This window comes from Manis javanica, chromosome 2 (genome assembly GCF_040802235.1).
Source record: "Manis javanica isolate MJ-LG chromosome 2, MJ_LKY, whole genome shotgun sequence".
Classification (NCBI taxonomy): domain Eukaryota; kingdom Metazoa; phylum Chordata; class Mammalia; order Pholidota; family Manidae; genus Manis; species Manis javanica.
In genome coordinates this window covers 122,051,127-122,064,808 of record NC_133157.1, presented here as the reverse complement: position 1 = coordinate 122,064,808, position 13,682 = coordinate 122,051,127, and the positions used below count along the sequence as shown (strand labels likewise).

The 13,682-nt window shown below is 38.6% G+C and overlaps 1 protein-coding gene across 3 annotated transcripts in view; it reads left to right on the top strand.

The window, feature by feature from the left end:
* The window catches only part of MCM10 (minichromosome maintenance 10 replication initiation factor), a 49,845-nt gene that overhangs the window by 14,487 nt on the left and 21,676 nt on the right, over nt 1-13,682 (top strand). Inside the window, exons 4-6 of one of the 3 annotated variants that reach the window (XM_017658373.3) lie at nt 599-700; nt 822-959; nt 2,882-3,053. In XM_017658373.3, coding sequence (XP_017513862.3) covers nt 599-700; nt 822-959; nt 2,882-3,053 — 412 coding nt within the window. Of the gene's footprint in view, nt 1-598; nt 701-818; nt 960-2,881; nt 3,054-13,682 lie in introns of all 3 variants that reach the window. The other 2 variants (XM_017658372.3, XM_037001718.2) reach the window with 2 other exon arrangements.

The following is a 13,682-nucleotide window of genomic DNA, read 5'->3' as shown; positions in this document are numbered from 1 at the left end:
TCAGCCAACTATACTTGATCCTTCCTTCATAGAATGGCTCTAACACCTTTCTTGCCTATTACAGAAAACTATTACTTTGGGATTTATATGCATATGGTGCCAGGGATAAGACTGCAAAGCTACTATACAGTCTCTTTGAGCAGGAGACCATTCCTGAACTTTGAGTGGTGCCCTTTCTTACTCCTGGCATCTTTTATTATATATTTTGAAATTACAATAAAATTCAGTGGTTGGCTATTTGTTTTACCATAAGAGCCAGCATTTATTATATTAATTGTGATATTCAATTAATGAAATAAAATCATTCCCTGCCCTAAAAACTTGTTAACTGGGGATATGTACCTATGATATCTGTCAGTAGTACAAATTCATAACTATCTTAGGTATTAGAGGTTTAATTATTAGAATTACAAAGTTTATTTCTCTATGGGACTCTCGGAAATGCAAAGTTAATCACGAGTTCTCAGTATGATTGATTATATGGTGGAACTAAAGGTTTTAGGAGGTAGGAGTGGACACCAAAAATAATTCCAGCATTTTCTTGGTGCATAATATTTCTTCTGCTCTGGATCATAAGTCAGTATATTTTTTTTCCTAGATGAATTAAGGAAGTTGCAAGAGCAAATGAAGTCCTTACAAGAACAGCTAAAAGTAGCAACAATTAAACAGCCTCCAAGTCCAGCCCTTCATAAATCCCCTGGTAATCAAACTGTAATTCTAGGACTAGTATGCATTTTTGTTCTTAAGAAATTATAACATTACTTTGTATGCAACTCTTGGTAAATTTTTTTTATTCATTTCTTTTACTTTCAATCAAGAAGGTAAGTCTCCCCGTACCCCTCTCAAGGAGAAGAAAGTTCAGAGAATTCAGGAGTCACCATGCTTTTCTGCAGAGCTTGATGTCCCTACTCTACCAAAACTCAAGCGGGTCGCTCGGACGCCAAAGGTTTCACCTGCAGGTGTAGTACTCAAGGACTTCCTGGCTTCTCAGTGCTCTGGTTCTTTAAGATACATTATGGCACGTGTGTGTGTGTGTGTGTGTGTCTTACCTGTTGTATGTGTGTGTGCGTGTTGGTCTGTCTTACCTGTCCATTGAGAAAAATAAGTTTCTTGGAAATGAGAGTCATATTTGTATCAGTGCTCTGGTTCTTTAAGATACATTATGGCACTGTGTGTGTGTGTGTGTGTGTCTTACCTGTCGTGTGTATGTGTGTGCGTCTTGGTTTGTCTTGTGTGTGTGTGTGTTTGTCTTACCTGTCATGTGTGTGTGTGTGTGTGTGTGTGTGTTGGTCTGTCTTACCTGTCGTGTGTGTGTGTGTGTGTGTGCATGTTGGTCTGTCTTACCTGTCCATTGAGAAAAATAAGTTTCTTGGAAATGAGAGTCATATTTGTATCTTCTGCTCTTTCTCTTTGTCTCAGAGTACTTAGAAAATCCTTATGTACAGAGAAGGTATTTACTTGATAATAAGTTGAATTGTTTTTTACTCTAGTCCTGTAGTTGCCTTTAACTATAGTAAGAATAACCACTGGATTGAGTTCTCATGCTAACAAGCTAGAGATTTAATTTTCAGGCTTGTGAGATAAAGGCCACTTCCTTTGAAAGTGGTCAAATTTTATTTGAAGCCAGGTTGTTTTAAATCAGAGTCCATTCTTTAGAAAAGATTTCTTTGCCAGGGATACAGAATGTTACTCAGAAAAAAAAAACCTATTTCAGCACACAGAAAATGAAAGTGATTTTTAAGCCCTGTATATTTCTTTTGTTGTAATGCCTGAGTTTGCCCAAGGTGATAATTCTTTGGAAATTCTAAGACAAAATGGTCTGGAGATAACATAGCTTAGAGTAAGCATTCTATTGACTGCTGATATTCAAAGGGCTCTTCTGAATAGCACTGGCATGTGACATAATAGAGAATAGCTATAGCCTCTGAATGTTCATATTTATTGCACAACAAATTATATATTTATTGTAAATACGTATGAATAGTGTCCATGCCTTTATGACCTTTGGCATTACTGAGATATTTCACTAGGCAGTGTATGTAAGCTTTGGTTTTGAGGGGGTTTCTAGAGATTGTAAAGTTCTAGGATTACCCTGGACCCTAGCTTGGGAGCAGTGATCCAAAATCTGAGGGTAAACAACGCAGTCTTATTTAAGGGAGAGTGGCATTTTATTAAGGAAAATACCCAAGCTTTCTGGCCTTCAGTGGCATTATCAAACACTTCTAAAATGTGGAAAGCAACCACATCAGGGATATTTTTTGCAAGCAATAGTAAAATAAACTGGCCCGCCTAACTCATTCCCACCCCACAGATAAAATGGAATGAAATGCAATGGAACAAGAAACAAAAGGGAGGGGGAGCTAACTTTGAATTTGCTTTAGGTAGAATTTGATCTGTATATGAATCTCCACTAGTTACTGCTTCCTGAAAAAGGCTCTTACTCCTTGATGGAATCTACCACAGTGCTTGTACAGTGTGAATACTCAGTAAACATCACTGCACAAAGGAACGGGTGTGTTAGAGCTATGCTGTCTAATACAGCAGCCACTAGCCACATGTGGTATTTAAATTTAAATTAGGTTATGTTAGACATTCATTTATTTAGAAATACTACTAAATTTTAAGTGATAAGTGGCCACATGTAGCTGGTGGCCACCATATTGGACAGCCAGTGTAAAACGTTTCCATCATCACAGAAAGTTCTTTTGGACTACACTGCAGAGATTTTGAGGGTAGTGCAGAAATGATCTCATGGGCTCCCGTTGCTCTCTCAAGATTTGGCTATTGCATGTGTCAATTACAAAAAATAATTTTATAAAAACAGATTTTGTAGGTATCAGTGTGGTTTTCTTTTCACTTAATTTCTTTGTTAATTTTCTAGAGCCCAAAATCTCATCTGCATGGACAAGTACATCCTCCCAACCACTCCGAACTACTCCTGGGAATACACCTGGTAGAACGAGTAGAAATCAGAGTTCAGGGACCCCTGGGAGTTCTGGGGAGATGGCTCAGATGGTGGTCTCTGTGGAAACCTTCTCTGGCCTGAGGCTCAGGTCAGTAACTAAAACTCTCTTTTTGCTCATAGGCCCTAAAATAATGTGTGTGTGCAGCAGATCACATAACACCAACAGCTCCTGACCTTGACAAAACTTGGTGATAAGACTAGCTATAGCATTCACTACAGTTTGCATGTGACATGTTTAAGGAAGAATTGTTCTTGTTTATATAATGAATTAAAGATAATTATCTGAAAAAAGGAATTGGACAGATAGTATATTTAATCAGAAACTGACAGAAACAGTGGTCAGAGACTATTTTTAGGTACATAAAGATATGTAATGTTTAGCCAGGATAGTAGTAGCTTCTTGTAATGTGATCTTTAGCTATGATCTTTTTTCTTCCTAAGAACTTTGAAGGCAATTTGTAGTCTTTGCTTCTGTTAGATGGAAAAATTAAGATATTCAATTAAAATAGGAATAAATCCCAAGATCAGTTCAGCTAAAAGCCAGGACTTTTAAATCTCTGCTCTGTGCCACAACTCAATTGCATCTCCATTATACGTCTACTGAAGCCCAGGGCAGAGCAGTAATCCTTTGAGACCAAATTGTGTTGAGTACAGTCCATCTAAGTAGCCAAGTGCAACCCTTTAACATATCTGAACATTGTCAATCTAAACTAAAACTGCTAAACTCTTATTAAACTGTATTATCAAGCAGGGAGAGAATAAGTAGTTGCCAGCATGCAGAAGTATATTGTAGCACTCTCCAAAATCGAAAAAAAATTCAGGATCTCAGTTACATGTGCTACATTGTCTGAAGGACAGAGAACAGTAAAAGCTATGGTTCTCATTGTGGGTGCTGCAGGGTTCATTTTCAAAGTAAACTCCCTGTTCTCACATGAAATCACATGTTCCAACCAGTTCCAGTTGAAACTCGCCATGTATAATGAAGGATGTTTCTGACCCAAATGTACTGCGTGGATCGAATGGAGATAGACGAAGTCGAAACTACTCAGCCAAAGCTTCTGAGTGGCCTACAAATTTAGGGGATTACACAGTTGTTTAAGTCTCTCTATAATTGTTATGCTTGGAACTTAGGCCATGAAAATTCTCCAAAGGATAGTAACCTATATCTGTTAATTCACAGAAGTCAGGCAAAGAAAAGGATTTCTCCACCTATGTCAGTGTTTTCTTTGAGTGTTCTTCACTGTTCTGAGTTTGCCCTGGGACTTTGTATTCCAAAAGATTTCTGAAATAATCAAAAGGCATGTTTTTTTCTGTTTTGTCTTGTCCTTCCATATAGAATATGATCAAACCTGAAACTGATAGTAATGTTCTATCAGAGAAAAACAATTTGCAAATTCACATGTTTTTAGGAATAACATATTTTCCCCTTTAATTATGTATTTGTTTCACATATGTAGGTGATCCTGTGTTGGGTGCATAGATATTTATAATAGTTATATCCTCTTGATGGACCTATCCTTTTATCTTTATGTAATGTCCTTCCTTGTCTCTTGTTACTTTCTTTGTTTTGAAGTCTATTTTGTATGATACAAGTACTGCAACTTCTGCTTTTTTCTCACTATTAGTTGCATGAAATATCATTTTCCATCATCCCTTTACTTTCAGTCTGTGTACGTCTTTGGGTTTGAAGTGAGTCTCTTGTAGGCAGCACATAGATGGGTCTTGTTTTTTTATCCATCCAGTAACTCTGTGTTTTTTGATTGGTGCATTCAGACCATTTACATTTATGGTGATTATTGATAGGTATGTACTTATTGCCATTGCAGGCTTTAGATTCGTGGTTACCAAACGTTGAAGGGTAATTCCCTTACTATCTAAGTCTAATTTAACGCACTTAGTATGCTGTTACAGACACAACCTGAAGGTTCTATTTCTTTTTTCTTTTTTTTCCTCCTTTTTCCTCCTCCTCCATTCTTTGTATGTTATGAATTATATTCTGTATTCTTTGTCTATCCCTTGGGTGACATCTATTTAGCCTTAGGAATACTTCGATCTATAGGAGTCCCTCCAAAATGCACTGTAGAGGTGGGTTGTGGGAGGTAAATTCTCTCAGCTTTTGCTTATCTGAAAAGTGTTTAATCCCACCTTCAAATTTAAATGATAATCTTGCCAGACAGAGTATTCTTGGTTCAAGGACCTTCTGCTTCATTGCATTAAATATATCATGCCAATCCCTTCTGACCTGTAAGGTTTCTGTTGAGAAGTCTGATGATAGCCTGATGGGTTTTCCTTTGTATGTGATCCTTTTTCTTTCTCTAGCTCCTTTTAAAAGTCTGTCTTTATCCTTGATCTTTGCCATTTTAATTATTATATGTCTTGGTGTTATCTTCCTTGGGTTCCTTGTGTTGGGAGATCTGTGCACCTCCATGACTTGAGAGACTATCTCCTTCCCTATATTGGGGAAGTTTTCAATAATTACCTCCTCAATGACACTTTGTATCCCTTTTTCTCTCTCTTCTTCTGGTACCCCTATAATGTATAATGCGAATATTGTTCTGTTTGGATTGGTCACACAGTTCTCTCAATATTCTTTCATTCTTAGAGATTCTTTTTTTTCTCTGTGCCTCAGCTTCTTTGTATTCCTCTTTTAGTTTCTATTCCATTTACTGTGTCTTCTGCTACATCTAATCTGCTTTTAAATCCCTCCATTGTATGTTTCATTTCAGATATGGAATTTCTTAATGATTGAATGTCTGACTTGAATTCATTCCTGAGTTCTTGAATATTTTTCTGTACTTCCATAAGCATGTTTTTAATTTTTATTTTGAACTCTCTTTCCAGAAGATCGGTGAGTTCAGGTTCATTTGGCCCTTTTTCTGGGGTTTGTGAGATTTTGGTCTGAATCATGTTCTTTTGACGTTTCATATTTCTGTGTGGTGCCCACTAATGCCCAGAAGCTCCAGTCTCTGGAGCTGCTCAACCACTAGAGTGAGGTTGGGGGTCATAGGGGAGTGGAGTTGGTGCCTGGGGTGAGGAAAGAGCTCTTTCGAATTCCCGTCTGCGGTGCCTGTCTCCAGTGTCAGAGCCAGTGGGCCAAGCACACAGGTGCTTTACCTCTCTAGCTATTGTAGGCAGGGTCTCCCTGTGGCTGGCCTGATGCCAGCAGAGTGAGTGCTGGTTCGGGATCCACTGCCGGCAGGCTAGGAGGAAGGCACAGCAGGCTGCGTGTCACAGAGTAGGGCCTCAGAGCTGAGTAGGCAGCCAGGGGGATGGGGGCACCTGAAGCTCCTCAAAGTTCCCAACCAGCTGGGCGGAGGACCCCAGACAACCTTGTCCAGCTTTCCCCTCCCCCATGCAGCAAGCTCTGTGCAAACCCTGCCCCTTCAGCAGCCCTCTTGCTGCTAGGAAGCCTCTCAGACTGCCTGCCTTTCCTCTGACACAGAGCGGCTGGGTGTGGATCCCCTCCTCCACAAATGGCTGGAATCTCAGTCTCTCAAACACTGCCTGTCAGAGCTTCCCATCCTCCAGAGCACCACACAATGTAGGTTTCTGCTCGCAAAGCAGATCTCCAGGGCCAGGTGTTCAGCAGCCCAAGCTTCCACTCCTCCCCCCAACCCCACTCCATTTCTCTTCCTCCTGCTGGTGAGCTTGGGTGGGGGAAGGGCCTGGGTCCCCCGGATTAAGGCTTTCCTATGTTACCCTGTTTCATGAGGTCTGCTCTGTTCTTTGAGGTTTGTATGCAGTCTTGTTCAGCCTTCTTTCGTGTTGCTGTTTCAGGGTTAGTTGTATTCATTAACTATATTTTTGTACTATTTGTGGTTTTCGGAGGAGTTCTCTGTCTCACCTCTCAAGCCACCATCTTGAATTTCCCCCGTTTTTATTTTTTTGAGGAACTTCCATATTGCTTTCCACAGTGGTTGAACCAATTTACATTCCCATCAGCAGTATAGAAGAGTTCCTATACCTTCACATCCTCACCACCATTTGTTTCTTCTTTCAAATGTTGGCCATCCTAACTAGCATAAGGTTATAATCCATTGTGGTTTTAATTTGCATTTCCCTGATGATTAGCAATGTGGAGCATCTTTTCATGTGCCTGCTGGCAATCTGAATTTCTTCTTTGGAGAAGTGTCAGTTTAGATCCTCCACCCATTTTTAATCAGGTTTTTTGTTTTTTGGGTGTTGAGACATGTGAGTTCTTTATATATATTGGATGCTAACCGTTTATCAGATAAGTTGTTTATGAGTATATTCTCCCATATTGTAGGATGCCTTTTTGTTCTGCTGATGGTATCCTTTGCTGTACAGAAACTTACAGTTTGATATAGTTCCATTTGTTCATTTTTTGCTTTTACTTCCCTTGCCCAAGGAGACGTGTTCAGGAAAAAGTTGCTCATGTTTATCTACAAGAGATTTTTGCCTATATTTTCTTACATGGGTTTTATGGTGTCGTGACTTACATTCAGGTCTTTGATTCATTTTGAGTTTACTTTTGTATATGGAGGTAGACAGCAATCCAGTTTCATTCTCTTGCATATAGCTGTCCAGTTTTCCTAGCAGCAGTTGTTGAAGAGGCTGTCTTTTCCCCATTGTGTATTCATCATTCTGTTGTTCTATATTAATTCACCACATACACATGGGTTTGTATCTGGACTCTGTTCTGTTGATCTATGCGTCTATTTTTGTGCCAGTACCAAATTGTTTTGATTACTGTGGCTTTGTAGTAGAGCTTGAAGTTGGGGAGTGTAATTCCCCCAGCTTCTTCCTTCTCTGGATTGCTTTGGCTATTCGGGGTCTTTTGTGGTTCCATATTAATAATACAACTATTTGTTCTAGTTCTTTGAATAATGCTGTATTTGGTAGGCATTGCATTGAATCTGTAGATTGCTTTAGGCAGGATGGCCATTTTGACAATATTTATTCTTCCTAGCCAAGAACATGGGGATGTATTTCTGTTTATTGGTGTCTTTAATTTCTCTCATGAGTGTCTTGTAGTTTTCAGGGTATAGGTCTTTCACCTCCTTGGTTAGGCTTTTTCCTAGGTATTTTATTTTCAATGCCATTGTAAGTGGAATTGTTTTCCTGATTCCTCCATCTGCTACTTCATCATTAGTATTTAAGAATACAACAGATTTCTGTGAATTAGTTTTGTATCCTGCTACTTTGATGAATTCAGTTATTAGTTCTAGTAGTTTTTTGGTGGATTCAGTAGGATTTTCTATGTGCAGTATCATGTCATCTACAAACAGTGATAGGTTAACTTTTTCCTTACCCATCTGGATGCCTTTTATTTCTTTGTGTTGTCTGATTGCTGTGGCTAGGACCTCCAGCACTATGTTGAATAAAAGTAGAGATTGTGTGCATCCTTGTCTTATTCCCAATCTTAGAGGAAAAGCTTTTAGCTTTTTGTTGTTATGTATGATGTTGGCTGTGGGTTTGTTATATATGGCCTTTTTATGGTGAGGTACTTACTGTCTTTTCCCATTTTGTTCAGAGTTTTTATCATGATTGAATGTTGAATTGTGTCAAATGCTTTTTCAGCATCTGTTGAGATGATCGTGTGATTCTTGTCATTTTTGTTGATGTGGTGTATGATGTTGATGGATTTTCAAATATTATAACAACCTTGCATCTTGGAATAAACCCTACTGGATCATGATGGATGATATTTTTTATATATTTTTGGATTCAATTTGCTAATATTTTGTTGTGTATTTTTGCATCTATGTTTATCAGGGATATTGTTCTGTAATTTTTTTTGTGGTCTCTTTGCCTGGTTTTGGTATTAGAGTGATGCTGGCCTCATGGAATGAGTATGGAAGTGTTCCCTCCTCTTCTATTTTTGGAAAACTAAGGAGGATATGTATTAGGTTCTCTCTAAATGTTTGATAAAATTCAGCAGTGAAGACATCTTACGCAGGAATTTTGTTCTTAAGTATTTGATTACCAATTCAATTACATTGCTGGTAATTGGTCTGTTCAGATATTCTTTTTCTCCCGGGGTCAGTCTTGGAGGGTTGTATTTTTATAGAAAGTTGTCCATTTTTCTAGGTTATCCATTTTTTTAGCATATAATGTTTCATAGTATTCTCTAATAATTCTTTGTATTTCTGTGGTGTCCATCGTGATTTTTCCTTTCTCATTTTTAATTCTGTTATATGTGTACACTTTTTTTGATAAGTTTGGCTAGGGGTTTATCTATTTTGTTTATTTTCTCAAATAATCAGCTCCTGGTTTCATGGATTCTTTCTATTGCTTTATTCTTCTCTGGTCTTTATTATGTCCCTCCTTATACTGACTTTGGGCCTCATTTGTTCTTCTTTTTCTAATTTCGTTAATTGTGAGTTTAGACTGTTCATTTGGGTTTGTTCTTTCTTGAGGTAAGCCTGTATTGCAGTGTACTTTCCTCTTAGAATTGCCTTCTTAGCTTCCCACCAGTTTTGGTATGTTGTGTTGTTGTTTTCATTTGTCTTCATATATTACTTGATCTCTGTTTATTTATTTGTTAATTGGCCCATTGATTATTTTGGAGCATGTTGTTAAGCCTCCATGTTTTTGTGGGCTTTTTAGTTTTCTTTGAGTAATTTATTTCTAGTTTCATACCTTTGTGGTCTGAGAAGCTGGTTGGCACTTCAATCTTTCTGAATTTACTGAGGCTGTTTTTGTGGCCTAGTATGTGATCTATTCTGGAAAATGTTCCATGTGCATTTGAGAAGAATGTGTATCCTGTTGCTCTTGGGTGGAGTATTCTGCAGATGTCTGTTAGTACCATCTGTTCTAATGTGTTTTTCAGTGCCTCTGCCTCCTTACTTATTTTTTGTCTAGTTGATGTGTCCTTTGAAGTGTGTGGTGTGTTGAATTCTTCTAAAATGAATGCATTGCATTCTATTTCCCTGTTTAATTCTGTTAGTAATTGTTTCACGTATTTAGGTACTCCTATATTCGGTGCATAGATATTTATCATGGTTATATCCTATTGTTGGTCTGACCTCCTTATCATTATGTAATGTCCTTCTTTGTCTCTGTTACTTTCTTTTGAAATCTATTTTGTCCAAGTACTGCAACTCCTGCTTTTTCTCCCTATTATTTGCATGAAATATCTTTTTCCTGCCCTTTACTTTTAGTCTGTGTATGCCTTTGGGTTTGAAGTGAGTCTCTTGTAGGCACATAGATGGGTCTTGTTTTTTTATCCATTCTGTAACTCCATGTCTTTTGATTGGTGCATTCAGTCCATTTACATTAGGGTGATTATCAATAGATATGTACTTATTGCCATTGTAGGCTTTAGATTTGTGGTTACCAAAGTTTCAAGGGCAGCTTCCTTACTATCTAACAGTTTGTCTTAACTCACTTATAACACTATTTCAAGCACAATCCAAAGGTTCTTTTTTTCTCACCTTCTTCTCCTTCTTTCTCCCCCAGTCTTTATGTATTAAGTGTCATATTCTGTACTCTTTATGTATCCCTTCACTAACTTTGTGAGTAGTTGATTTAATTTTGTATTTGCTTAGTAATTTAACTGGTCTACTTCCTGTACTGTGGTTTTATTTTCTCTGGTGACAGTTATTTAGCCTTAGGAGCACTTCCATCTAGAGCAGTCCCTCCTTCAAGATACACTGTAGAGACAGTTTTTCATTGGTAATTCCTTCAACTTTTGCTTATCTGGAAATAGTTTAATGCCTGCTACAAAATTAAATGATAATCTTGCCGGATAGAGTATTCTTCAAGGCCCTTCTGTTTCATTGCATTAAATATATCATGCCACTCCCTTCTGGCCTGTAAGGTTTCTGCTGAGATGTCTGCTGATAGCCTGATGGCTATTCCTTTATTAGTGATGGCTTTTCTCTCTGTTGCTTCTCTCAATACTCTTTGTTTTTATTCTTTGTCATTTTAATTATTATATGTCTTGGTGTTGTCTTCCTAGGGTTCTTTGTGTTGTGAGATCTCTGCACTTCTATGACCTGAGAGACTATTTCCTTCCCCAAATTGGGGAAGTTTTCAACAATTATTTCCTCGAAGAAGCTTTCTGTCCCTTTCTTCTTCTTCTGGTATCCCAATAATGTAAATATTGTTCTGTTTGGATTGGTCACCCAGCTCTCTTATTATTCTTTCATTCCTAGGGGTCCTTTATTTTCCCTTTGTGCCTCAGCTTCTTTGTTTTCCTGTTCTCTAATTTCTATTTCATTTACCATCTCCTCTACCTCATCTAATCTACTTTGTATGTTTCATTTCAGATACTGTATTTTTTCAAAGTTTCTGTCTCTTTGTTGAAGTGCTCCCTGAGACTGAATATTTTTCTGTAGCTCCGTGAGCATGTTTATGACTGTTATTTTGAAATCTTCAAGGAAAGGACTGGTGATTTCAGTTTCACTAAGCCCTCTTCCTGGAGTTTTTTCTTGAGTTTCTGTTTGGAGAAAATTCCTGTCTCTTCATTTTTTTTTTTTTTTTTTAGTGTTTCTTATAGGATAATAGATTTGTGTAGATGGTGTCCTCTTTCCTGCCTTTTGAGCTGTAAGGCCTGCCTCTACTGCCAGGTCCAGTGGGCTGAGCGCACAGGGAAGAGCCTTTGTCCTATAACCCTGTAGCTGCTGTAGGCAGGGCCACCCTCTGGCTGGACTGGTGCGATGGCAGGGGCAGCAGGTATGTGGGACCAATTCCTGCCAGTAGGAAGGATTGGTAGGGGCTGTGTATCGCAGTAGTGGGCCTTGGGGCTGCATTGCCAGCTAGGGGGGAATGGATCATCTGAAGCTCCTGAGATGTCCCAACCCACTGGGCTGTGTGGGCTGGGACAATTTTGTCTAACTGCCCTTTCTCCTGAGCAGGATATTCTGTGTAATCTTTGCTCCTTTAGCATCACTTTCACTGCTGTGAAGCCTTTCAAACTGCCCACCTTTCTTTTGTCCCGGGTATTGATTGTACGTACCTGTTCTCCACAAGTGGCTGGAATCTCAGTCTCTCCAAGTATTCCACCCATCTTTGCTTTCCAGCCCCACTAATCTCCAGAGCACTATGTAATGTGGGTTTGTGCTCCTGGAGCAGATCTCCAGGGCTGGGTGTTCAGCTGTCCTGGACTCCCTCCCCTCTGTTTTATGTTCGTCCCACCTGTGAGCTGGGGTCGGGGGAAGGCTTGTGTCCTGCCAGATTGTGGCTTTGCTGCTTTACTGTTTTCTGTGAGGTCTTCGTTTTTCACCAGATGTAGGCAGTCTGTTCTGCAATCTTCAGGTTGGTTTTGCAGGATAAGTTGTATTTGGTGTATTTTCATGTTTTATGTGATTTTTATGTGCACTGCCATCTTTTTCCTCACTGGATTTCTTTTTAAATTTTTTCTGTGCATCTATTGTAGGCTTTTACTTTGTTGGTACCAGAGGTTCAAGGATAGCTTCCTAAATATATAACAGTCTCTATTAAGTTGTTGATTACTCTGTTTCAAACACAATCTTAAGTACTTTTTCTTCTTTCCTCCCTCTTCCACACTTTATGTATTAGATGTCATAATCTGCACTTTTTTTGTATCCCTTGATTTGTTTTGTATACAACTGATTTTGTTTCTTTTGTTTTAACTTTGTAATTATTTGGTAATTAATTGGTTTACTACCTTTACTGTGGGTTTATTTTCACTAGTGAAAGCTATTTAGCCTTAGGAACATTTCCATTTCCAACTTTCCCTTTAACATATCATATAAGGCTGGCTTAGTGGTGGTGAATTCCTTCAACTTTTGTTCATCTGGAAATTGATCACTTCAAATTTAAGTGATAATCTTGCCAGGTAGAGGATTCTTGACTGGGGGTCTTTCTGTTTCATTACATTAGATATATCATGCCACTCCCTTCTGTCCTGTAAATTTTCTGCTGAGATGTCTGCTGATAGCTTGATGGGATTTTCTTTATAAGTAATCTTTTTTCTCTCTCTGACTGCTTTCAGTAATCTCTGCTGATCCTTTATCTTTACCATTTTAATTGTTAAATGTCTTGGTGTTGTCTTCCTGGAGTTCCTTTTCCTTTTGTTAAGGGCTTTCTGCACTCACATGAACTGATTGTTTCTGTCCCTAGATTGGGGGAGTTTTCAACAATTATTTCCTAAAAGAGACTTTCTATCCCTTTGTTTCTCTCTTCTCCTTCTGGTATCCCTGTTATGTGAATATTGTTTTGTTGGATTGGTCACACAGCTCACATCATTCTTTCATTCCTAGAGATCCTTTTTTCTCTCTGTGCCTCAGCTTCATTGTGTTCTTGTTCTCCCATTTCCATCTCATTCACTGTCTCCTCTATTTGCAGTAATCTCCTCTTCAATCTCTCCATTGTTTATTTAATTTCAGATACTCTGTTCTTCAGCTCTGAGTGCCTCTTTTTCAGATATTCTGTCTCTTTGTTGAAGTCCTCTCTGAGATCTTGAATATTTTTCTGTAAATCTGTAAGCATGTTTATGACTTTTACTTTGTTAGCTTTATCAAGACTGGTGATCTCTGTTTCACTTAGCCTTCAGGTGCCTTGTCCTGTAGTTCTGTTTGGAACATATTCCTCTGCCTCTTCATTTTGTCAGGGTTTCTGTGTTTCTTCTTTGGTATTAGATGGCTCTGTTGTGCTTTGTGGCCTATAGAAGAACAGCTTTATGAAGGACGTGTCCTGTGGTGCCCGGAGCTCAAGATTCTTTACTCTCCAGTGTCTGGTTCTATATTGTTGGATTCCCAGGTTTTGGTGTGCAGTGGGCAGGGCTGCC